This window comes from Elephantulus edwardii, unplaced genomic scaffold, assembly GCF_000299155.1.
Source record: "Elephantulus edwardii isolate Elephantulus edwardi_28Jun2011 unplaced genomic scaffold, EleEdw1.0 scaffold00021, whole genome shotgun sequence".
In the NCBI taxonomy this organism is placed as follows: domain Eukaryota; kingdom Metazoa; phylum Chordata; class Mammalia; order Macroscelidea; family Macroscelididae; genus Elephantulus; species Elephantulus edwardii.
In genome coordinates, this window is record NW_006399771.1 from 25,649,017 (window position 1) to 25,674,589 (window position 25,573).

The 25,573-nt window shown below is 37.2% G+C and overlaps 1 protein-coding gene across 1 annotated transcript in view; it reads right to left on the reverse strand.

The window, feature by feature from the left end:
- The window catches only part of TRHDE (thyrotropin-releasing hormone degrading enzyme), a 789,161-nt gene that overhangs the window by 12,526 nt on the left and 751,062 nt on the right, over nt 1–25,573 (reverse strand). Inside the window, 2 exon segments of the mRNA XM_006882565.1 lie at nt 11,397–11,537; nt 12,130–12,297. Of these exon segments, the coding sequence (XP_006882627.1) occupies nt 11,397–11,537; nt 12,130–12,297 (309 nt within the window).

The following is a 25,573-nucleotide window of genomic DNA, read 5'->3' on the forward strand; positions in this document are numbered from 1 at the left end:
AGAAAACCCATCAACTGTGAGCAAACATTTGTTAATACCATCTAAGACAACAGTCTCACAATTAAAGTTTACTGAATAGTGCCGGGCCTCCACAAGAAAAAGACTGATAATCCAATTACAAAATGGGGGAAAAGTCATGGAAAGAATTTTCACAGAGGAAGATATTCAAATGATCAACAGAGACATGAAGATATGTTCCAAATCACTGTCAATATGAGAGATGCAAATCAAAACCACAATGATGCCATATCACTTCAGTAACAGTGGCAAAGTTTAACAGGTCAGCAAATAATAAATGCTGAAGAGGAACTCTTATACATTGTTGGTGGGATTGTAAAATGATACAACCACTCTGGAAGGCAGTTTGGTGTTTCCTCAAAGAGTTTAAGATAGAAATTCTATATGACCCAGCTATTCCCCTGTTTGGAATATACCCTAAGAAAATGAGAACTGAGGCACAAATGGAGACCTTTACATCAATATCCATAGCAGCGTTATTCACTATCACAAGAACATGGAAATAGCCCAGATATCCAAACACAACTGAATGGATTGAGAAATCATAATACATTCATACAATGGAACACACAGGAGCAATTATTTTGTTAATTATTACCTAACTTGGGAGGGACCAGAGAACATTATGCTGAATGAACTAACTCAGTTCTTCATGAACAAATATTGTATAAAACTGTTACTGTAGAATGAGTCTGAGAATCTAAGGGGTGGGGGACGGAAGCAGAGGGATGAGTATGTGTGTGGAGGGGGAGGATTAACCATAGGGTTGTTCAGTTTGATGGGTCAGGGTGGAGTGAGGGAAACTGGAAGAATCTGGTCTTAAAAACAATGTATTTCAATTCTGTAAATAAACTACTATAATAACAAAACAGAGGAGAAAGGGGAAAAAATGAAATGGATAAATGGATGTTAGAAGAGACTCTAAAAATTACACTAGAGTAACAAGAAGCCAAAACAAAGGGAAACATGCTAAAAAGTAAGAGAGCTGAACAGAAATTTTCAAAGGGCAGCTTGAGAGGACACACAAAAGTATGATAATGGAATATGCAAAGAGCTGGAATTGGAGAAGTAAAAGGGAAGAACTCGCTCTGCTTTTCTCAAGCTGAGATAACTGAAAAACAAATTTTGAGTCATAATATTGATTGATGCTATGGGTAATATATTGAATGACCCAGAAAGCATCAAAAGATAGGGGGAATACATAGAATCACTGTAACAAAAAGAACTGACACTGAAAAATTTTAAGAAGTACCATATATACACAGATGACAATGGTAATGAAGGAGGAAGGTGAAGCTGCATTAAAGGCATTGGCAAAAAGTAAGGCCTCAAGGATCAATGGGACACCAATTGACTTGTTTATATTAATATTTATGTATAAGAAAGCGCAATATAGTGAAAATGATAATCCTAGCAAAAGCAATAGTTGTTGATGATGATGATTGTCTTTGAGTCAAGCACAGCTCATAGTTACCCTATGAACAAAGAGCCTGAAGCTACTCTACAACTATCAGCATTTATCAAAGTTCATGGAGTTTCCAGAGGCATGTTATTTAGGAAGTGGATGCCACTCCTGCTTCCCAACCTGTCATATTATGTTATTGTGTTATGTGCCGTTGAGTGTCCTGCGATGCATAGCGACCCTATGTACAACAGCTCTGAACCCTTCCCTGTCCTGAAACAGTCTCTCTAATTCTGACACATAAAACCCCATTAGCCCATTTATTGCATCAATCCATCTCATTCCTCTCTTACGCTGTCCCTCTACCCTTCAGAGTATGATGTCCTCCAAGGACCAATCTTTCCTGGGCACGTGCCCAAAGTGAGGGAGAGCTTCAAAATCCTAGGAAAATCCATGAGAAAAAATCCATGGAAAGACTTAGTTTCACCCTCTCCAAGACAGACATATTTGTTTTCTTGGAAGCCCATTGTATGTTCAAAGACCCTTCTCCAGCACCACAACTTGAAAGCATCTATTGTTTTTCTGTCATCCTTAGTCATTGTTCAACTCTCTGAAGTGTAACAAGTAATTGAGAAGACCATGGTCTGGATTAGGCACACCTTTGTATCTAGACTGACGTCGTTGCTCTTCAGCACTTTGGAGAAGTCCATGCCAGCAGATTTTCCCAATGCAATTCGTCTTTTGATTTCTTGACTGTTGCAGGCTGTAATTGCTAGCACATTCAATCTCTTCTCCTTATATTATGGTGCTGCCAATTGGCCCAATTGTTACGATCTTTGTCTTCTTGATGTTGAGCTTCAATCCATTTTGAAGCCTACAGTCCTTGACCTTCGCAGCAAAGTGCTTCAGGTCTTCTTCAGTTTTGGCAAGCAAGGTTGTGTCAACTACTTATTGTAGATTGTTAAGGAGTCTTCCTCCAATCTTGATGCCACATTCTTCCACATAAAGCCCCACCTCTTGAATGATCTGTTCTGCATACATATTGAAAAGATATGGGGACCGGATGCGTCCCTGATACAGTCCTTTCCTGATTTTGCACTATGCAGTGTTTTTTTTTTTTTTCTCTGTTCTGAGGACTGCTTCTTGGTCCAAGTGTAGATTTCATATAAACATGATCAAGTGTTCTGAGATTCCCATTTTCCTCAAGGTTAGCTACAATTCATTGTGATCCACAGTCAAATGCCTTTGCATAGTCAATGAAATACAGAGAAACATTCTTCTGGTAATCTCTGCTCTCTGCCAAGATCAATCTGACACTGGCCATAATATTTCTAGTGCCATGACTTTTTCTAAACCCAGCTTGTATTTCTGGTAGTTCTCTGTCAATGTACTGTTCAAGTCTTTTTCTGGATAATCTTCAGTAGGATTTTGCTAGTGTGTGATTTTTAGTGATATTGTTCGATAATTTCCACACTCTGCTGGGTCATCTTTCTCTGGAATAAGAATAAATATGGATCTCTTCCAGTAAGTTGGCCAAGTAGTTGTTCTCAAGATTTCTTGGCACAATTTGGTGAGCACATGCAGGACAGCATCTGTTACAGATACTAAATTCATTTTTCAAGGAGATCAAAAGGGAAATTGTGACGTTTGTTTGGAGAGAAAAGAGACTCTTAATAATCAAAGTGCTTCGGAAGAACAAAAAGAAGTGGGAGGCATAGAACTCTCTGACTTTAAAATTTACCACATAGCAGTAATAACCAAAACTGCATGACACTGGAACAATGACAGACACATAGACCAATGGAACAGACTTGAGAACATGGATCTATCTATCTGAAGTCAACTGATATTTGACAAGGTAATAAAACCTATCAAATAGGGAAATTACAGCCTCTTCAACAAATGGTGCTGGTAAAACTACTTGCAGAAAGCTAAAACAGGATCCACATCTCATACCATACACAAAAATCATGTCGAGGTGGACAAGAGACCTGGGAGTGTAGCCCCAAACCATAAAGTTCAAAAAAAACAATTTGAAGCCAAACTTATAAGGTCTTGTCTATGGTATAAAGAGGTTGACAAATACAGCCAGAAATGCACTATCTGGAGAGGATAAAATTGATAAATGAGACTTTTGAAAGATTAAATCCCTGTGCTCATTTTAAAAAAAATTCAATATGATACAAAAATCTACCAACTGGGAAAAAAAAACATTTTGGCAATACCTTCTCAGACAAGGGTCTCATAACAAAAGTTTACAGAATATTCCTTTGCCTCCAGAAAAAAAGACTGATAACCCAATTACAGCTGACACCATTACTCCTCAATAATTTGGATAGACTCCTAACTTCAGACTTTTTCAGTGCCATACATCTCCTGATTTCTTGACTGCTGGTACCAAGGGTGTTAATTTTGAATTCAAGTAAGATGAAGCTGTTGACAGTTTCAACCTTTTCTCCATCTATTATGATATTACCTATTGGTCCAGTGGCAAGAATCCTTGTTTTCCTGACATTAAGATGTAATCCATATTGAAGGCTATATTCTTTAATCTTCTGTAACAAGTGCTTCAAGTCCTCCTCACTTTCAGCAAGGCAGGTTATGCCATGTGCATAACACAGATTATTTATGAATCTTCCTCTGATCCTGATGCCACATTCTTTTTCAGAGTCTAGCTTTTTGAACAATTTGCTCAGCACACAGATTGATTAGGTATGGAAAGAGAAGACAATCTTGACACACGTCTTTCTTAATTTTTTTAAAAAATATTTATTTATTTTTAATTTGGTGTACCATCAAATTGGATTAGACTCACACAGGAGGAGTTTGCCCCTCCTTCTCCAGCAGAGCATCTGGTGGATTGGAACCACACACCTTCAGGATTGCAGAGCATCTTCTTGCCAATAGGCCACCAGAGCTCCCTTATCCCTTTTCACTTTAAACCATGTAATGTTCCCTTGCTCTGTTCACAAAATAGCCTCTTGGTGTAGGTAAAGGTTCCTTATGAACACAATTAAGTGCTCTGGGATTCCCATTTTTCTCAATGTTAGCTATAAAATTACAGATTTGTGGTTAAGTTTGTTTCTCTCTCCAAAAGAAACTGCCCTCTCTTTGTCTAACTAACAAATTGAACATTCCGGAGGAAGCAGTTGATGTTCTACACATGCAAGCCATGTTGGAATGGTGTTATAACACTGAGAACATGCATTCAATGAATATGCCACTTACAGAAGTGATGGCAGAGATGTTAATCATGGGAGCTCCTCCAACATAGTCATCTCAGGTAGCTATGCTACTTAGAACAAGGCAACAATGGAAGAAGCTGTGCCACCTCTATTGAAAAAGAGTTCCCTTTAAGGGCTTTAAGGATACAATAAGCACCAGGGTGACTCACCGGTAAATGGGAGGAGACTATGGGGAGAAGATTTACCCCGGAGAGTGGAGTTTTTAGATGGTTCCTCTGGAATGGTATGAACATAGCAGACATTAATGGAGTTGAGATAAAGCTTGTAAGGGAGCACCACAGAAGGTTGGGTGGACCAGGGAGGTTTCCCTCTGCTCTCTCAACATCAACCACTCTGCAAGGCAGTATGGTGCTTTCTCAAAAATTTGGAAATAGAAATATCATTTGACCCAGCAATTCCACTACTGGGACTAGCCCCTAAAGAAAACAGAACTGCCACTCAGATATATGCACAAGCATGTTTATTGTCTTTTAGTTCACAATAGCAAAGAGATGGAAGCAATCCAAGTGCCCATTATCAAACAGATGGGTAGAGAAGCTGTGGTATATTCACACAATGAAATACTATGCAGCACTGAAAAACAAGGAACTCATGAAATATTGTACAAAATAGGTAACTCTGGAGGACATTGTGCTGAGTGAAATAGCTCAGTCACAAAAGGACAAATACGGCATAGAGCCAATGTTATAAAACAGGACTGACATGGGGGTTGGGAGGAAACTAAGAGGGGATAAATAATGTACACTACATTGAAACAGATGAGGGAAAGAACTGTTTAGAAGGAATATACGATTTAGTATTATTTGACAACTAATGACAGACTAGAATAAAAGCTGCACAGCGAAGTGGACTGGGGGCAGGGACAATATTGTACAACAATGAGAGTATTTTTTTTTTCATATGAAAAGTGAACTGGATGGGGGGGGTGGATAGGGAGGAAAATGTGCAACAATGAATGAAGAGAAATCCAAATTCTCTATAAACTTTCCTTAAATTCTCATTTAAAATAAAAAAATTAAAAAGAAATTATGATATAATTACATGCAATATTAATATAAAAAAAATAGAAAAGAAGGCCTAAACAACCCAGTTCTATTCATACCATTTATGAGGTAATGGTATGTTGAAGGAACCCAGTCAGAACTACTTTGATCAAGAAATCAGCTAGTTAATCAAGGTATGGATTGACAGGAAGGACAGGATCTCTGATTCAAACCCATTAGGGGATATTAAGCCATATGCACATGCGTGAATACGACGGCCTGGGGGTGGAGAAAAAACATTCTTCCAGCTTCTGGACAAAGGAGCCTAATGTAATGTAATTCCCAAGACTAAACAATAATCTGTGTTATGCAAATGGCACAATTTTGCTTTCTGAAACTGAGGAGGAATTGAAGAACTTGTGGCAGAAAATCAAAGAATACAGCTTTCAATATGGATTTCATCTCAATGTCAAGAAAACAGAGATACTTTTACTGGACCAATGGGCAAAATCATGATAGACAGATAAAAGACTGAAACTGTCAACGTCATCTTGCTTGGATCCACAATCAATACCCTTGGTGCCAGAAGTCAGAAAATCAGGAGATGTATTTCATGGAGAAAGTCTCCAATTAGGGACCTTTTAAAATTATTCAAGAGTAAAGATGTCAGTTTGAGGACTAAAGTACATCTGATTCAGGCCGTACTCTTTCCCATTACTTGCTCATGCATCTGACAGCTGTATAATGGATAAAAATGACAGAAAAAAGAATTGACACCTGTGAGCTATTGTGCTGGAGAAGAGCACTGAACATCTCATGGACAGCCAAGAGAACAAAAAGATAGGTCTTGGGAAGCAAGAATGATGAGGCTTTGCCTCGCATATTTTGGGCATGTTGCTAGGAGGGGCTATTCCTTGGAGAAAGACACGCTGATGAGAATGATGGAGGGTCGGCGAAAGAGAGGAAGACTCACAACTAGGTGGATTCACACTGTGGCTGCTGCAATGGGATCTTGTCTGTCAGGAAGTGTGAGGAAGGCACAGGATAGAACAGAGTTCAGATCTTTTTGTTCATATAGCTTCTATGAGTATAACTCAACTCAATGGCACCTGAAAACAACAACAATGGCTGGAATGTTGGTGGCCAAAAATCCTCTGTTTAACAGCTATGTGTGACTTAGAAAAAAGGCAGATGACTCATAGAGATTAATTGTAGACTTGTTGTTATGTGTCATTGAGTCACATGTGTTCATAAACAACAGCCCTAAATGTTGCTCTATCCTGTGCCAATCTTATTGTTTCTGAAACATATACCACCATTACCTGAGTCACAGAACGAATCCATCTCACCAGGGTCTTCCTCTCTTGTGCTGTCTCTTCACCCTCCCAAGCATGATGAAACTTCTCCAAGGACTACACCCACCTTACAACATGTCCAAAATATGTCAGACAAAGCTTTAGAATCCTTGTCTCCAATGAGCAGCCTGGTCTCATCTTCTCTAGGACGAACCTGTTTGTTCTCCTAGCAGTCCATGGTATATTCAAAACTCTTTTCCAGCACCATAGCTCAAAGTCATCAATTCTCCTGTCATCCCTACTCATTGTCCAGCTCTCTGATACATAGCAAGTAATTGCAAAGACTATGGCCTGGATAAGGTGCACCTCAATTTCCAGACTGACATCATTGCTCTTCAGTACTATGGAGAGGTTTCCGACAACAGACTTTCCCAGTGAAATGCATCTTTTAATTTCCTGGCTTCTGGTACCAAAAGTGTTGATTGTGGAGCCAAGCAAACTAAAACAGTTAAGAATCTCAATCTCTTCATCTATCATGATGTTGTGAATCAGTCCAGTGGTGAGAATCTTTGTTTTCTTGATGTTGAACTTCAATCCATAATTAAGGCTGCAGTCCCTGATCTTCTGCAACAAGTGCTTTAGGCCCTCCTCAGTTTCAGCAAGCAGAGCTGTGTCACCTGCATAACGCAGATTGTTGATGAGTCTTCCTCCAATCCTGATGCTATGTTTCTCCTCATAAAGCCCAGTCTCCCACATAATCTATTCTGCATATAAATTGAAAAGGTATGGAGATAGGACACATCCCTGGCATACAGTCTTCCCAGTTTTGAACCATGCAGTGTTTCCTTGCTCTATTCCGACAACTACCTCCTGGTCCAAGTATAGGTTTCCTTATTACATAATACTTCACATATGCATGAACAAGTGTTCCAGGATTCCCATTCTTCTCAGAGTCAGCTACAGTTTGTTGTGACTCACACAGTCAAATAACTTTGCATAGTCAATGAAAGACAGACAGACATTTCTCTGGTACTCTTGCTTTCAGCCAAAACTCATCTAACACTGCCACCTGTGAGACTTCAGCAGTCTTCAATATGTTGTCAGTGGTGCAGAAAATATAGCATAACAAAGGGGACTGGTCCTCAGTGATAGATCTTACAAATAGTTTTTTCTACATTCCAGAATCAGAAAATTAGAATCCAGCCACAGTTAGTTTTCACATGAGAAGGATCTCAGATGACCTTTATAGTGTTACCACAGAGTTATGTAAATTTACCGCACTACTGTTATCACCTGATTAGAAGAAATTTGTACTTGATCCTGATATCCAGTATAATTACACATTACATTGATGATATCATATTAACATAAAACATTGAAGAACATGTTAAGAACATGTAAACAGTGGTTTCCCACATGACCAATGGACCTCGATTGATAAATCCAGCAAAAATCCAGGGTCCTATCCAAATATTAAAATTTTGGGAAAAAAAACCTGGCAGAAGCCACTTGTGAAATCCCATAGGCAATCGAAACAAGCTATTGTTATTACTTATTCTCAAAACTAAACAGGAGGCCTAAAATTTGTTTCATCTACTTGGATTTTGGAGGACTAATCGCCCACATTTTGGGATGTTGATAGCTCCCATCTATAAAGTTAACTGAAAGAAAACCCTATTTGAGCGAAGATCTGAACAACAGCAGGCTATGACTGAAATACAGAAAGCAGTCTCGTTCTCCTTACCTCTAGGCCCCTATGATCCACATTCAGACATTATTCTTGAAATATCTGTCACCTGTGTTTATGCAGATTGGTGTGTACAGCGAAAACCTGAGAAGGCTGCACCTCTTGGGGTCTCTATGAATCAATACATAGGTTTTTTGTACATGAATCAATATTGATTTGATGAGCCTCAACCAGCCAAAAGAGCTTCTCAAAAAAGAGCATTTAGACTTTCTACTTAACACTGAGAAGAATGGGAATCCCAGAACATTTAATTGTGCTAATGCGAAACCTATACTTGGGCCAAGAGGCAGTCGTCAGAACAGAGCAGGGCAACACTGCCTGGTTCATCATTGGGAAGGGTGTATGTCAGGGATGTGTCCTATCTCCATACTTTTTCAACCTGTATGCAGAGCAGATTATTGGAGAGGCTGGGCTCTATGAGGAGAGCGTGACGTTAGGATTGGTGGACGATCTATCAACAATCTGAGTTATGCAGATGACACAACTTTGCTCGCTGAAACTGAGGAGGATCTCATGCACTTATTGCAGAGGGTCAAGGACTGCAGCCTTCAATATGGACTGAGGCTCAATGTCAAGAAGACAATAATTCTCACCACCGGACCAATCGGTAGCATCAGGATGGATGGCGAAGAGATTGAGGGTACTCAAAGCTTCAGTTTACTCAGCTCCACAGTCAACATTCTTGGCACCAGTAGACAGGAAATAAAAAAACGTATTGCGATGGGAAAGTCTGCAGTTAGGGACCTCTCTAAAGTACTCAAGAGCAACGGTGTCTCTCTGGAGACTAAGGTGCGCCTGATACAGGCCATGGTTTTTGCAATCACTTGTAATGCATCAGAGAGTTGGACAATGACTAGGGAGGATAGAAGGAGACTTGACGTCTTTGAACTGTGGTGCTGGAGATGAGTACTGAATGTACCATGGACTGCCAAGAAAACAAACAGATTCATAGTACAGAGGGTTAAACCAGGCTGCTCCTTGGAGGCAAGGATTCTGGGGCTTCTCCTGACATACTTTGGACATGTTGTAAGGAGAGACAGGTCTTCGGAGAGGGACATCATGCTGGGTAGAGTAGAGGGACAGCGCAGGAGGGGAAGACCCTCTATGAGGTGGATTGATTCAGTGACTGGGGTAATCGGGATGGGTGTGACAGAGGCAATGAAATTGGCACAGGATAGAGCACAGTTTAGGGCTGTTGTACATAGGGCCGCTATGAGTCGCAAACGACTCGACGACACATAACAACAACAACTTAACACTGTCAAAAGGAAGGTGATGAGTTTAGCTCTCTACTAACTACCTCCCCTAGAGATGCACAATGCATCCTGAAGTGAAGGCTAGGCCAAATGTGTGGGTTAGAGGTACTGATTCGAGAATGACTGAAACCATAATGGTAATTATCAATTAAAATCAGGTGCCATATGCAGAGAGGTAAAAAGACACGGGTTTCAAGAGGTACAACATCTAAGACTGGTAGTTAAGGAGAGACAGAACAATAAGACAATCCTAGTTGCAATGAAAATGTCTCCTATATTTACAGGTACACTAAAACTTTAATTGTTTTACCTTTTTGACAGAGGTTATTGACTTTCAGCGGAACAAAACCGACATACCCAGAAACAAATATTTTGGATAGAAATTAAACTACAGATTCATAATAGCATACCTCAAGAAATTTTCATGCATTCATACAATTTAAAGTGTTTAATATATTAAATTTACTTAAGTGTCTGACTATACAATCTATTGTTTGTATAACTGCAAAGCAAACTGCGAACTTCCAATCATTCCACATTCTTAAGTGAAATCAAAGAAGAGCCAATGGGCTATCTAGAAATATCAGTGCCTTCTGACAATGAAATATCTCTACATGAAAGTGTTTTATAGTGACACATCCATTTAAATAGAATTCCTAACAGCACCAGCTGATAACCGTATGTTTAAAATGAATACAATTTATATATCAATATTTAGGAGGAAGATCAGTAGATCTGCTTACCATCTGGGGACATTTAAGTTTGAAAAGAACATGCAGCATTTACATGCTCTATAATAAATTTAATTTTAAAATACCACAGAGATTATCAAAGTAATAAATTAACATGTATTATAATATATTTAAATGCTTAATGACATATTTGTAAAGTTGGGGCTGAAGAAATTTTACTATGAAACAAGATGTGCTGGGAATGTATTATGCTATAACCAGAATCTCACTGTGACTTATATTGATTAATGTTCCTTTGCAGCATCATGGTTTATCTCAGGTATTTTGTATAACTATTTTAAGTACATTTTAAATAAGTACACTAATTAAAGTTTTCTTGTTATAATGTCAGACTTGATTTGTAGATTTTTTTAACACTCGTTAAGGACACAGGAGTTTTATGATACGATTACTGTAAACCTTGAACAGTATGATAAATTTACAGGGAAGTAGCTCTGCTAGAATTTTTGTATATCCTCTTTTATATATAGTAGCAATTGTGGTTAGCCATTACTAGTAAATGAAAAAGGTAGAGAACTTATACAAGAATTCTGACTTTTCTTTATATAATGGCAACACCACTTGGTTGCCATCTTGACTGATTCATTTAAAATGTAATCCTATTTCTTGGATCTTCACTATAAGACAAAAATCTGGGACTAATACATCATTATTAATTTACTCACTGAGGTATTAATAATTGAGGTTTGTATATCTACCTGGTATTTAATATCTTCCATTTATCTCTGAAAAATTTCCAGGCAAGGTCTCGTCCATGTGGATTTCGAGCAACATGGATTATCACATCAATTGCATCTTGATCCAAAACTACCTCAGAATTCAAAGATAGATTCAGAAGCCTTTAAGAAAAGAATTGAAGATATTTTCAAAATCCAAGACATTAATATTTTATACTCTTCCTAATAAGTATATAATTTGATTTGTCATATCCTTCAATAAGAGTTCACTGTCAAATTTACAAGTATAAATTTACCAGTAGACTATTGTTTCCTTGTAAAAGGGAAAGGGTCAAACACATAGCATTACAATATCAATATATTAACTATAATTTTTTAAACACATAGGAAGTGGTGTTGCACAATTCTAGTTTGGGGAAACAGTATTCAACGTGTGGGGTTTGTGGGGTTTTTAACAAAAATAGTAGAGTCTTTAATAATGAAGTATTTTCGTGTGCATGCCTATATATTCTACACATGTTAACAGACACAAATGCACAGACCTCAAATGAGCTAGCGCTAATTATGTTAACATTTTATAAAATCTTTGATAATAATGTATTTTAAGTACCTGGCATTTATTCAAGGTAATAAAGAAAACAAAACCAAACAAAACAAAAACAAACCCACAACCCAGAATTCCAGAGCAATTGAATTAACAGAAGAACACTTGCTTTACATATTTACAAATGAATTAAAAAATTACTTGACCCACCTATTTAATAAATTCCTGTCATCACTACAAGTTAAAGCTTCCAATAATATTTTCTTCTCAGAAATTGCTGTGGTAGAGTGAAACTTCATCCATATGAATTCCCAGACATCCTCATCTAATAGTGAAACTCCTGTGCAGTAGACGATGTCTCTAACATTTAGTGGTATTCTGGAGAAGCAACCATGGTAGCTTTCTGTTAATGTAAAACTTCAGAGTACTGGGTTAAATTAAGTTCCTACTTTATTACAGTAAAATTTAAAAGATGATTTTATTAATCAGTTTTTTACCTGAAAAGAATATTACATAGTAATACTATTCAGATATTTATGAAAGAATAAAAAACATGTACTTTCTTTAAATGTAGCACTAAATTAGACTGTTATTTCCATTCAATTATATTTTTCATTTTTGCAATTAGGTTTAAATAAAATTAGTAATGCAAGGTTTTAAAAATCCAATTAAAATAAGGTGCTTAATATTTCAATCTACATTAATAGATTTATCCCTCTTATAATTGATAGACATAAAATTGACAGAAGATACTAAAGTGTTGATTAATTAATATGGAGCTTAAAGAAAAATTTTATGTCACATTAATACATATTCTGGAAAGAATTTTTCTAAATAAATGTCCAAATTCTGGAACTAAAATAACCCCATAGTAATTATGAATATTTTCCCATTACCTTCATAAAAATCTCCACAAAAATTACATTGCATTTTAACTTTGACTACAAAACAGTATTATTGTGGAAAAATCTTTCAGCATATTTATGTGTAGATATTAAAAATTTGGAAATTTTCACATCCACTTTGCCTTGCAATGGTTTTAGTACACAGCATTTCTCAAAATTTCTGAATATATCCCACATTTATTGAATTTAAAGTATTAATATGAAAGGACATTCTGATATTGAAACCCACTTTAAAAACATATGTTTGTTTCAATAATATTGACTTTTTACAAAAACTTCTCATCTGTAATTTGAAGTTGGTTAAAAATAACAATGTATTTCTCTAGATAACAAAATATTAGAAACATTAGAAAGGATTTAGGGCCTTCACGTAGAAAAATTACACTGGTTAAAGTAGAATACAAAGAACAGATTAAGAAGATAAAAGCAAGTAATTACAATGAAATGTTCAAAGAGCTAGAATTATATAACACAAAGAGACAAACACATTTGGTAATTCTCAAACTTAAATAAACTGAAGAAAACAATTAAACCAAATATTACAGTTTTGAAGGACTCTAAGGGCAAATTATTGAACAATGTAGACAGCGTCAAAAGAACAGAAGGTCTATACAGAAGCATGCATGAAGACCCAATTTTATGACCAAAAATTGAAAGAAGAAGGAAGGAATCCAATCTGCATTGAAGGTATTGGTGAAAAACAAGACCCCAAATATTGGACTGAATGAATCCATTTGAAGTCTTTCCAAGAACAGATATAATATAGGATATAGTCATTCATCTGTGCCAATAACCATGAAAGACAATTAGCTGGCCAACAGCCTGGAACATATTAGTAGCCACTGCAAAAAAGAAAACAAGAACAGCATATCTAAATAAAATTCCACTAATAATAAAGGGTCGCAACAAGTAAAATTTTGCTGAAGATAATTTAAAAACAAAACAAAACAAAAAAAGAAAACCAAAACAATGAAACAGCTGGAGAAAGACACTGACAGAGGACTTCCAGAACTTCAAGATGGGCTAAAAATAGAAAGCAGCAAGAAAGGATCACAAGGATGTTTACTTGTGTTTTGTCGACTAAACAAAGGGATTCAACTGTGTGAATCACAATAAGTTATTAATAACATTTCAAAAAAAGGGAATTACCAAATTAATAGAGTTGTACTCAGTTTATACATGGACCAAAAAGAAGTCATATGGACAGAAGTTAACAGAACAAGGAGATACTGCATGGTTTAAAATCAGAAAAGATAATGTCTTAGGGTTATATTTTTTCATCATTCCTATTAAAAGTGGATGCTGGACAAATAATCTGAGAAGCTAAGCTATATGAAGAAGAATGTGGAAACAAAATTAGACATGCAAATGAAGCAAAATTACTGGTTGAAAATGAAAATTTTAAAGACTGAAAACGTTAGCAAGGATTATACATCAACAAGTAGAACAGCAAAATCTTCACAAATGGATGATTAAGCAACATCATAATAAGCAGAGAAAAGACTGAAGTTGCGAAAAGATTTCATTTTTATTGGATTCATAATCAACATCCAAAGATGTAGCACTCAAGAATTAATGATCTTTCCACTGGGCCAATTGAGATTGAGACTGTAAACAGCTTTAGTCTGCTTGGCTCCACAATCAACACTCTTGGCACCAGCAGCCAGGAATGTAACACACATATTGTGTTGAGAAAGTCTGCTGCCAGAGACTTTTCCAAGCACTAAGGAGCAATGCTGTCAGTCTGGAGACTAACGTGTGCCTGATATAGGTCCTACATGGTCTTTGGAATCACGTGTTATGCATCAGAGAGCTGGACAATGACTAGGGTTTTAGAAGGAGAATTGATGCCTTTGAGCTGTGCTGTTGGAGAAGAGTAATGAATATACTATGGAGTGCTAAGAGAACAAACAGGTTCATTCTGGAGAGGGTGAAGCCATGCTGCTCCTTGGAGACATAATTTGGATATGCTTGGGAGGGTTGAGGGACAGTGCAGGAGAGGAAGACCCTCAATGGAATGGATTGACTGAGAGACTGAGGTAATGAGGGCAGGTGTGTCAGAGACCATAAGATTGGCATGGATAGAGCAGAGTTTGGGGCTGTTGTACATAGGGTTGCTATGAGTTGCAGGCGACTCAACGCAACACAACAACAGCAGCAACATTGGCAAAGCCTCTTTATAGTACTGAAGAGTCAGGATGTCACTTTAAAGAAAACAAACTCAAAATATACGAGATGGAGTTTCAAAATCCTTGCCTCCAAAGAAACCTGATTATATCCTCTCCAGGATAAACCTGTTTGTTCTCTTGGAAGTCCATGGTATGCTCAATGCTCTTCTCTGGTACCATAATTCAAAGGCAATAATTCTTTTGTCATCATTAGTCATTGTTCAGTTCCTGGATGCATAGCAAGCAATTGATAAATTATGGCTTGGATCAGCCACACCTTAGTCTTTAGACTTATCTTTGCTCTTTAGCACTCTGGCAAGGTCCCTGACAGCCAATTTTTCCAATGCAACTTGTCTTTTGATTTCTTGACTGTTGGTGTCAAGGGTGTTGACAGTGGATCTAAGCAAGATGAGATGAAATTATTAACAGCTTCAAACTTTTTTCCATTTAAAATGATATAGCCTATTGGTCTAGTGGTGAGGAGTTTTGTTTTCCATTTGAAATGCAATCCATGTTGAAGGTTGTAGTCCTTCAAGTTCTGTGAAAAGCTTCCTGTCGCCCTCAGTTTGGGTCATGTGCATAACACAAGTTACAATCTCTGGGCCTTGTCTTCATTTGCTGCCTGGCCCTCCAGCAGAATCCGGATGCATTCACGTGGGAAGGAGACTCCACAAACCACTTGATCTTGCCTCTACTCTCATTCTAGTACCAAAAATGAGCAAATTTTTGTGTGTTTCCTTTTTTTTGTTTTGTTTTCAAAGGGATTTTTAAACGCAAAGATTAACATAAACCATCAAGGAGTTTAATACATATCTTTTCGCTTCCCAGTCAATGATGAGCCCCTTTATAGAATATACCAACACCCTTTCTGAACATTTGTGATATCGTCTTTCCCTTCCGATGGCTACAAATGGTCCTAAAAACTCAGTAAGGAAACATTGCCACCCTATCTAGAAAAGACAATCAATTCCAAAAGATCCAATATGAAAATACTGAGATGCCACTCTCTTTACTAATGTCAGTGAGAATGTAATGAAATACAGCCTCTAAATTAACTGCTATAAAAAAGTCGTTTACTTCATATATTACAAACTATGAAGTGTAACAGTGTGTGATTGTCATAACCTTCATCAAGACATTAACAGTTTGTAAAACATGAAAATAAAATATAAAATGAAATCACCAACTCATCAATCAATGCCCATTTTCTTAATATTATACATAACAGCAACTGCTTATTTTCTAAGAGAAACAAAGGAGGCAGGGATAGAGTAGATTGAGTCATGGCTGTTACTACCTACATAATTCCAACAGATTTAAGTAAAAATGTTATGGGCTATCGAGTTGGACTCAACTCATAGCTAATCTTCCAGTGGGTTTTCAGAGGCTATAAACTTCTTGGGAAGAGACTGTACATCTTTCTGCTGATGGATTTGAACCTCCTCCCTTTGGGTTGGCAGTGAGCTTTTTGTCCACTCGGGCTACTAGAGCACACTTTGAAACAGAAAAGGTATATAGAAATGTTTTAGAAAGTGAAAGAAATATCATATGTTAAAGCATGTTTATCAGAAAGAACTTATAAGTCTATGTTCTTTCTTATACATGAATCTATTTTTTTCTAGTTTGTTGTTGAACACTCTCAAGCAAATCATGATTTACAGTGATGCCACAGGACCCCAGCCGAACATCCCTACAGGGTAACTAAGATGACAACCCTTATAATAATAGATTCTTATGGGTTGCTATGAGTCTCCTACGACTTGACAACACTGAACAACAATAACATCAACATAGAGAGAGATAAGCTGGCTCAGTGGACAGAAAGTGATGCTACCAAGCCAAAGGTGGGTGACTTTTAATCCACGGCCCTCGGGCCTGTCTTTCATTGTTTTTATTCAGACATTCCTCTAGGTCATATAGCCCTGGTGTACAAGTTACCATACAGTGGTCACTTGTGGTTGCTGTGAGGCTGAACACTGTGACACTGATGTGTCAAATGTGTTAATGGTTGGTTACCCAATGCAGACAGAGAGTGAGGTGGAGCTCCCCGATTAACACAAGCTTGAAAGGAAGAGTGGCATCCACTCCCATTCTAGCTTGCCTCCGTAAACCCTATGAACCTGGAGAGAGGATGAAAAACACTCAAGCATTGAGGACTCTCCTTCATAGGGTCACTATGAGTCGCCTGCAACTCGATGGCACTTAACAACAACAATTTCTCCCACTTTGAACTGTCAAATTTGGGGTTATCAATCTAGTGTGTAACTAGGACTACTTGCCACTATAAGTTTATATTCCAATAGTTGCTATTGCCTGTTAGCCCACACAAGGGGGCCTTTTCCTAAAGGAGGATTGTCATCAAGTGCCGTCCTGTTAGCCCTGACTCATAATAAACCTTACATAAAACAGACTGAAATACTGAAGCCTGTGTAACTGTCACAATCTCTGCTGAGCTTGAGCTCATTCTTGCAGCTACTAGATCAATTCATCTTATTGAAAATCTTCCTTTTTTTCTCTGACCCTTCTTTATTTCACCAAATGTGATACATTTCTCCAGGGACTGGCCTCTACTGATGCCCAAAGTATTTAAGATGAAGCCTTGCCATTTTCATTGCAATTTTTCTAAGACAGAGTTGTTGGTTGTTTTGGCAGACCAAGGAGTGTTCAATATTCTTCACCAACACCACAATTCACAGACTTCAGTTTTTTCAGTTGTCCTTATTCCTTGTGCAATTTTTACACACATATAAGGTAATTGAAAATACTAAGACTCAGGTCAGGGGTACTTCAGGTCTCATAGTGATATCTTTGCTGTTTAGTACTTTAAAGAGCTCTTTTGTCGTAGGAGTATTGCAGTTGTTCTGTGCCATTGAGTCACCTGTGACCCATCATACCCTATGAATAGCAGCTCTGAACTCTGCCCCGAGCCAGTTTCACTAATTCCAACACACCAACCCCCATTGCCCCAGTTACTGTATCAATCCATCTCATGTGGGGTCTTCCTCTCCCGTGCTGTCTGGCCACCCTTCCACACTGATGTCCTTCTTCAAGGACCGATCCCTTCTGGTCACATGCCCAAAGTATGTGAAACAGAGCTTCAAAATCCTCCAAGGCATTAGAAGTATAATATAATGTATTGGTGCAATGCGGTTTTAAGGAATGTACTCTTTTGGTACAGTAGGCAAAGTTTCCAGTTGTTAACTCAGAGGTCAGTGGTTCTAACCCAAAAAAGTTCCAGTGGAGAAAGATGTCTAAATTCTTAAATACTGCACTCACAGAAACAATACAGTACAGTTTTACTTTGTCCTAGAGAGTCACTTTGAGACAAAATATACTTTACGTCAATAAGATTTCGGTTATGTTTTAAGAAATCCTACTGGCAGGGAGCTGAGGAGGACCTGAGCCATGTGCTGCAAAAGATCAAGGACTACAACCTTCAGTATGGACTGAAGTTCAACATCAAGAAAACAAAAATTCTCACCACAGGGCCAATTGATAGCATCATTATTTATAGAGAAAAAATTAAGACGATTAAGAGTGTGAATAGCTTCTGCTTGTTTGGCTCCATAATCAACACACTTGGTACCAGCAGCCAGAAAAATCAAAAGATAAATTGCATTGGGAAAATCTGCTGTCAGGGACCTCTCCAGAGTATTGAAGAGAAATGATGATAGTCTAGAGATTAAGGTGCTCCTGATCCAGGCCATGGTCTTTGAAATTATTTGCTATGCATCAGAGAACTGGACAATGATTAAGGATGACAGAAGAATCAATGCATTTGAGTTGTGGTGCTGAAGAAGAGAAATGAACATACCATGGATTACCAAGAGAACAAACAGGTCTGTCCTGAAGAGGGTGAAACCAAGCTGTTCCTTGGAGGCAAAGATTTTGAAGTTCCATTTAACATACTGTGGACACGTGGTCAGGAGGAATCAGTTCTTGGAGAAAGGCATCATTCTTGGAAAGGTGAAGGGACAGCACAGGAGAGGAAGACCTCAGATGAGATGGAGTTACTGAGGTAATGGGGGTAGCTGTGTTAGAGACAATGAGATTGGCTTAGGATAGGACAGAGTTCAAGCTGTTTATTGTACATAGGGTCGCTATGAGTCACAAGTGACCCGATGGTACCTAATACAACAACAACATATCCTATAGGGAGCTCTGGTGGCCTAGTGGTAAGAAGCTGCACTAGAATACCAAAGCCTTGTGGTTCAGGTCCACCGCTGCTTTGAATGAGAAAGACTTGTAGTCTCCTCCTGTGCAATTAGCTGCATCTGAAAACTCACCAGAGGGTCTGCTATGGGTCAGTCCCAACTTGATGGCATTCAATAACAACAACAACAATATCCACTAGTGTCAGAATATAGGGAGCTCTGGTGGCCTAGTTGTAAGAAGCTGCACTGCAATTCCAAAGGCACACAGTTCAAATCCACAAGTGCTCCACAGGAGAAGAACAGGTAATCTCCTCTAGTGCAATTAACTGCCTCTAAAAACCTGCTGTAGGGTCAGCTATGGGCTAGCTCCAACTTGAAAGTACCTATCACCACCAAAGACAGAGAGAGGCACAGGAGTTAAACATTAAAATGCTTACTAAAAAGGGGACAGTTTAGGCCTGCCAGCCACTCCATGAGAGAAAGATTAGACAATGTAATAAAGGTAATAAGGTTAGAAATCCTGCATGGCATTGTTCAGTAGTGTCACTATGAGCAAGATTCAATTGGATGGTAATGGCTTCTTTTTCATTTTCTCTTTAATTTCATATACTAATTAAGGAACTCTTCTGGTTCAAAAGGTTAAAATATTCAGATGCCATCTGAAAGGATGTCTCTCTGGTCTCATAGTATGTAGTATGTTAGGTTATTTGCCAAAAGATCAGCAGTTCCAATCTACTTATTGCTCAATGGGTAAAAGAGGGACAATCTCTTCCCATAAACACTCACAGCCTTGGAACCAGATGGAGGGTGGTTGTACGTCAGAACTGATTTGAAGGTGAGGGATTTTTGTAAGTCTCCATAGGAGAAAGATCTCACAGTCTTATAGAATAAAGTCTATTGCCAAGAAAATTGCATGGAACAGTTCTATACTGTCACACATTGGGTTGATGTGAGTCAGAACGGGGTTAAGAGTACCTAACTAGAACAATGTTCTACTTATGTGCCTTAATTTACTTAACTTATACAAAAATAGTATGATTTCTGTACAATTAAACCTTTGGCAGGAGAGATAATTCTGTCCATAGGATGCTTTGCACTAGATAGAAAGCTAAGAATCAGAATGTTTTGCACAGAGAAACACTTTCTAGTTCCCTTGTCTTAGAGATGACTAATGACTATGAGGGTAAAAATACAATGATTACTGTAGCAGTATTACTTTGCTAATAATCATTGAGTCCCACTTTTGTTGTCCAGTTAGATATTAACTCCTAGAAAGTAAGAAAAAAATGCGTAGGGCTGCTCAGTAAGTTCAGAAGTTGAATCCACCAGCCAGTTAACAGAAGAAAGATCCTCGCATGAAGATATACAACCTCTGAAACAAAGTGGATATAGGCTCCTCACATGAAGATATACAACCTCTGAAACAAAGTGGTTATAGGCTATGAGTCAGAATCAACTTGATGGCAGTGTGTTGAGTTTTGTTTGCTTGACCCCAGGCCTCTCCAGTGGGGGTCAGAGTAATATCAGGGCACTCAACCAATAACTCTCAAAGATATCACCTCTCACTAAGAATGTTTTTGTTGCTGTTTTAAACTCATGGTTTATTACACTTTCTTTGAATAATACTCAATGTTGGCCAAGTCAGAATTTCCTACAATAAGAACCCATTATGTTCCCCGGCATTGAAGTAATATTTGTTAAAAATGTGGCCTCTGGGCAACTGAAAAGGACTTCAGGGGTTGTTATATGCTGAGGATAAGCGTAAGCAAACTGAGAGGAGAGGAAGAAATCCTGGAAGGCTGCCCAGCAACACTGTTGGATGAAATGACAGGGAAAATCATGAAGGAAGACAACATAAGGTGTCCTGGGCAGAGAAAGCCTTTGACGTGGAGGCTACTCAGAACAGGTAAGTCTTTAGCAGCAGCTGCAGCCACTAATTGAAAAAAAGACCAGAGAATTAGGATGTATCTGGAAATAAATGCAGATCTAGTTCCAGGCTCGTCGCAGCCACCCCTCTGATTAGAGCACATGTGTCAACTTTGATTACCAAGAAAATGAGGCATGCATGTACTTACACATAGAACCTAAAGTCTATTGATAGCCATTGAAAAGAAGACTCAGTGTCAGCAAAGATTCCTACGCTCTCAGAGGAAGAAATGGCTTTATTAGCAAAGGCTAAGATGTGAACATTCAGAACCAGGATGAACAGGGTTAGAGTTAATTTGCCTGAGAATACCTTCCTGATTTCTCTAACATCTCCCCACCCTGTCAAGTCTTCATCCTCCTTACCTACCTGCCAGATAATCAACATACACTCAATTCAGGAGAGATCTTTGTAATCAACACTGAAAAGAATGCAAGATTGGTGAGCATTGTGTTTGCTAAAGACCCACAGTTCCCAATGACTTTCATTGTTCATGAAACCCCCTTTTGTTGCTAAATTTGTAAAGATGTTCTAATAACATTTTAGGAAAATGGTTGCTCTGGGGACAGCTTAAAATCTCTTTGTATAAACCAAAGTCATTAGGAACAAATGAAAAAAGCTCATTTGTTTGTAAAGCATTAGGTAAAAAAAAAAAAATGCACAGAACCCAGTATAAATGGTCCAAACAAGTCCTGGGAGACTCTTGATCTCAGGATTGCAGGGATAGAGGCCCCTCCTCATAAACATGAAAATTATTTATGAAAATGTGATGTCCCCATGGCCATTTCTCTTTAACTGCTGCCGCAGAAGCAAACTATTTAATGAAATTTTATTATCTCCAAAGGAAAGTGTCGCTTGTTCCTCTCTAGTGTGAAACTTTATCTCCATTATAAACGTGAACAATAAGCAAGCCACTCTCCTCACTACCTTGATGTGAGATGCAGGCATAAATTTTTGCCAAAATGAATAAAATGTCTTTATGCTTTAAAGAGTACCAACATAGCAGAAATTATTGTAACCAAATTAATGTAATTCATGAGATAATTTTCATTCCATTCCCATTTTAAACAGGATTATGACAGAGTTCATTTGTATGCTAAATTTTTTAAAGGTATTAAAGTTTAATAATAACTTATTATTTTGAAAGTATATTTTCATATTTTGGTGATATATTAGTCTTATTTTTCTTGCTAAAGCAACTGCTTAAGAACTAAATATTTTGCATAGAAGTTAAACATGCAGGAAGAAAAATAAAGACAAACACGTTTCAGGAAAATATCATTTTTCCAAGCTAAGAAAAAATTATGGAATAGGAATGATACTTTATATTTTAATTAATGAGTAGTTCAGTTATTAAATAAAAAATGGTAAAGTAGGTCCTTAGATGAGAATTAAGTAATTAAGAACATTTCCAAAGTTTTTTATATGAACATTTTATTTACTGCATTTTCTACTTTTTAAATAAAATACCTGTATGCATTCAAGATATCAACATGATACAATTCAAGATAAGGTATAATAAATAACAACTAAGAATTATATCATAAAATAGTGTACATAATGGCATAGTAAGCTAAATTACCAAACATGACAGGATACATTATAAAGATGAAGAGCAGGTTAAAAGCATGAATAATTGGTATGTTTTAAAATATGTATAATGTAACATATTTTATGTGTGTATTCTTGGGAAAAAAAGACTGAAGGAATAATCAAGATAATGTTAATGTGGCTGCCTTTATGTGGGATGATAATGAGTAGTCTTTCTTTTCTAATTGGATATTATAAATTAAGTACTTTTAAAATAAGATAGGTTAATTTGAGTTCTATAGTTAAAAAATTCTGTTAGCTTTTGAAAGTAAAAAATTATTATATCTAAAAGGGCATTGAACAATATGCAGAAATAATTCTGATGATGAACTTAACATATCCTTGAGAAAGAAAATGTTATTTATCAAAGGGGGGAAATCACCATTTGCTTCAAAATATAAACTTTGATGTCTAATCTTAATATGGGTTTATTTTGAAGTAGTTTTTCAGTAGACCTAATTCAGCCAGTAACTGCCTCTGAATCTGAGAAAGTCAAGGTCAATGCTGTGAACATCATTTTTCATCTTAATTGGATGAGGCTAAAGTACAGGAGTTCTCTGGTCTATTCCTGTTCTGTTAGTACAAGAGTCTTTTCATTAGCAATTGTATTAACACTGAATATGTGGGTTTAATTATTTTCAAAGACAATGAAGAAAATTTCTCAAATCAGTAGACTACCTCTCTCTCTCTCTTTCAATGACATGCCTCTGATATAGAATGGAGCACACCATTCAATTAGTTGTAACTAATTTTCAGTTAATTAATTCATTGGAAAGATCATTTGCTGCTCTAACTAAAAATTAAAATACAACTTCATTTGAAGTTTCTTTTCTAAGTCTTGTTCTCCTTTGTATATGCTAGTAATCATACCTATTCAGTGTACGCAATCCATGATATAAAATCCTGCACTGAAAAATAATCTGCATTTACCAAAGATCAAACCTAGTTTTCCAAGGCTGTAAATCCTTATGGCAGAAGACTGCTCACCAGTGAAACACATAACATGCTACACCGCAGAGCCACTTTGGGTCAAGGAAATGGTTTGCCAACACTATTAACATGCCTGCTCACTACTGCTAATACTATTATTACAATAAAATGTTAACTAAACTTTTTCTTGAAGATGACAGAAAAAAATATTTGATGCCTTTGAATTGTGGTGGTGGCAAACCATATTAAATTGACTGCAAAAAGATCCCAAATATTCTTTCTTAAAAGAAGTGCACCAAGAGTGCTCATTAGAGGCAAGGATGGAAAAAATTGATCTCATTTACTCTGGGTACATTTTCATGAGGAACAAGTCTTTAGAGAAATATATCATGCTAGGAACAGTTCTGGGTCAGCAGAAGACAGGAAGCTCCTCAAAGAGGTGGACTGATACAGTGGGCTTGAGCATGACAGAAATTAAGAGGCTGACACAGAATAGGGCAAATATCAGAGATGCTGTTCTTAGTGTTAAGGGTAAGTTGCAATCAGCTTGATGCCACCTATAACAATACTTCTTAAATGTTTATGCCAAAAAAGCAGTAATAAAATTTCTGGGCAATTTCACCATAAGTGAATGAGGAATAATAATAATAATAATAATAATAATAATAATAATAATAGTTGTATAGTAGTAGTAATAGTTGTAATAGTAGTAGTAATAGTAATAATTATAATAAAGCCTGAAAATAAAATCTCAAGGCAAGCCTAAAAGCATTAGAATAAAATTAACTTTTAGTAATCCATCTGTTTTACTAATAAACTTGACACTCAAAAGTGTCACTGAATCTGCATTAAGTCCTACAACTAGAAATCCTGTATTTTAATATCCCTGATATGTCTCCCAGCAAAGGGGGCACATAATTTCATGTTAGATACAGTCAGTATGGAGGTGGGCAGCAATAACAGGCAACAATGCCCTTACATAGGGACCTTTCAGGTTACAGCTGGGGCTGCAAAGTCTGCAGGTAGCCCTTTCACTTTCACCACATACATTTGTTCATTCCTACTGCAAATTAAGTGGCGGGGGGAGGGGAAGATGAAGGCTTCAGAACAAAGGGAAAACAGTTCAAAAACAGTCTGCACTGGCTCTTTATACTTCAGAAAACAGAGTTGAAAAAAACCTAGTGGAGAACAAACCATTTATGTTTAAAATTATCTGATATGTTACAAAATGATGTTCAATATCTGTTTATATTTTAATTTTACAAGTCTGCAGATTAGTATATACTGATTCCCACCCCATGTAAAATAAGAAAGGATTTTGGGGGGCAGAAGAGGAGTAACAATTTTCAGTTTTTAAAATTGCAAATATACCAATGCAACATGTTTTAAGATATCTACACGCTATCAAAGGGGCTTTGAAAATTCAAGTGAATACATTTTGAAAAAATCTAAGTATTTAAGGTAAATTAACATAGATGAAATAAAGTTTTAAACATTTAGATCTCCAATTCAAGACAGCTGTAATTTCTTATAGCCATTCGTTATAGATTGAATCGTGTCCCACAAAAAAGGGACATTGAATTCATGACTGTCAATGTGACCTCACTTGGAAAGGACATCTTTGCAAATGTAATTAGAGATAGCATGATACCACAACGGAGTATTAGTATGGGCCCTAATCCAATATGACTAATGTTTGTTTGTTTGTTTGTTTAAGAAAAAGAGAAAGGACAGAGAAAAAGAGATTCAGAAGGAAAATGGCCATGTGCTGACACAGGCAAAGACTACATTTATGGGCCTAAGCAAGAAAGATATCAGGTTGGAAATGGCTCAAAGGTGACCCTCCGAGTTAGCAGAGGCTAAGAAGAGCCGCTTCCTCTAGAGCCAGGAGAGACAACATAACCCTGCTGACATCGTCACTTTGAACTTTCAGCCTCTAAAGAATGAAAATTGCTTTTGATCCAAACTACATAGTTTGTTGTA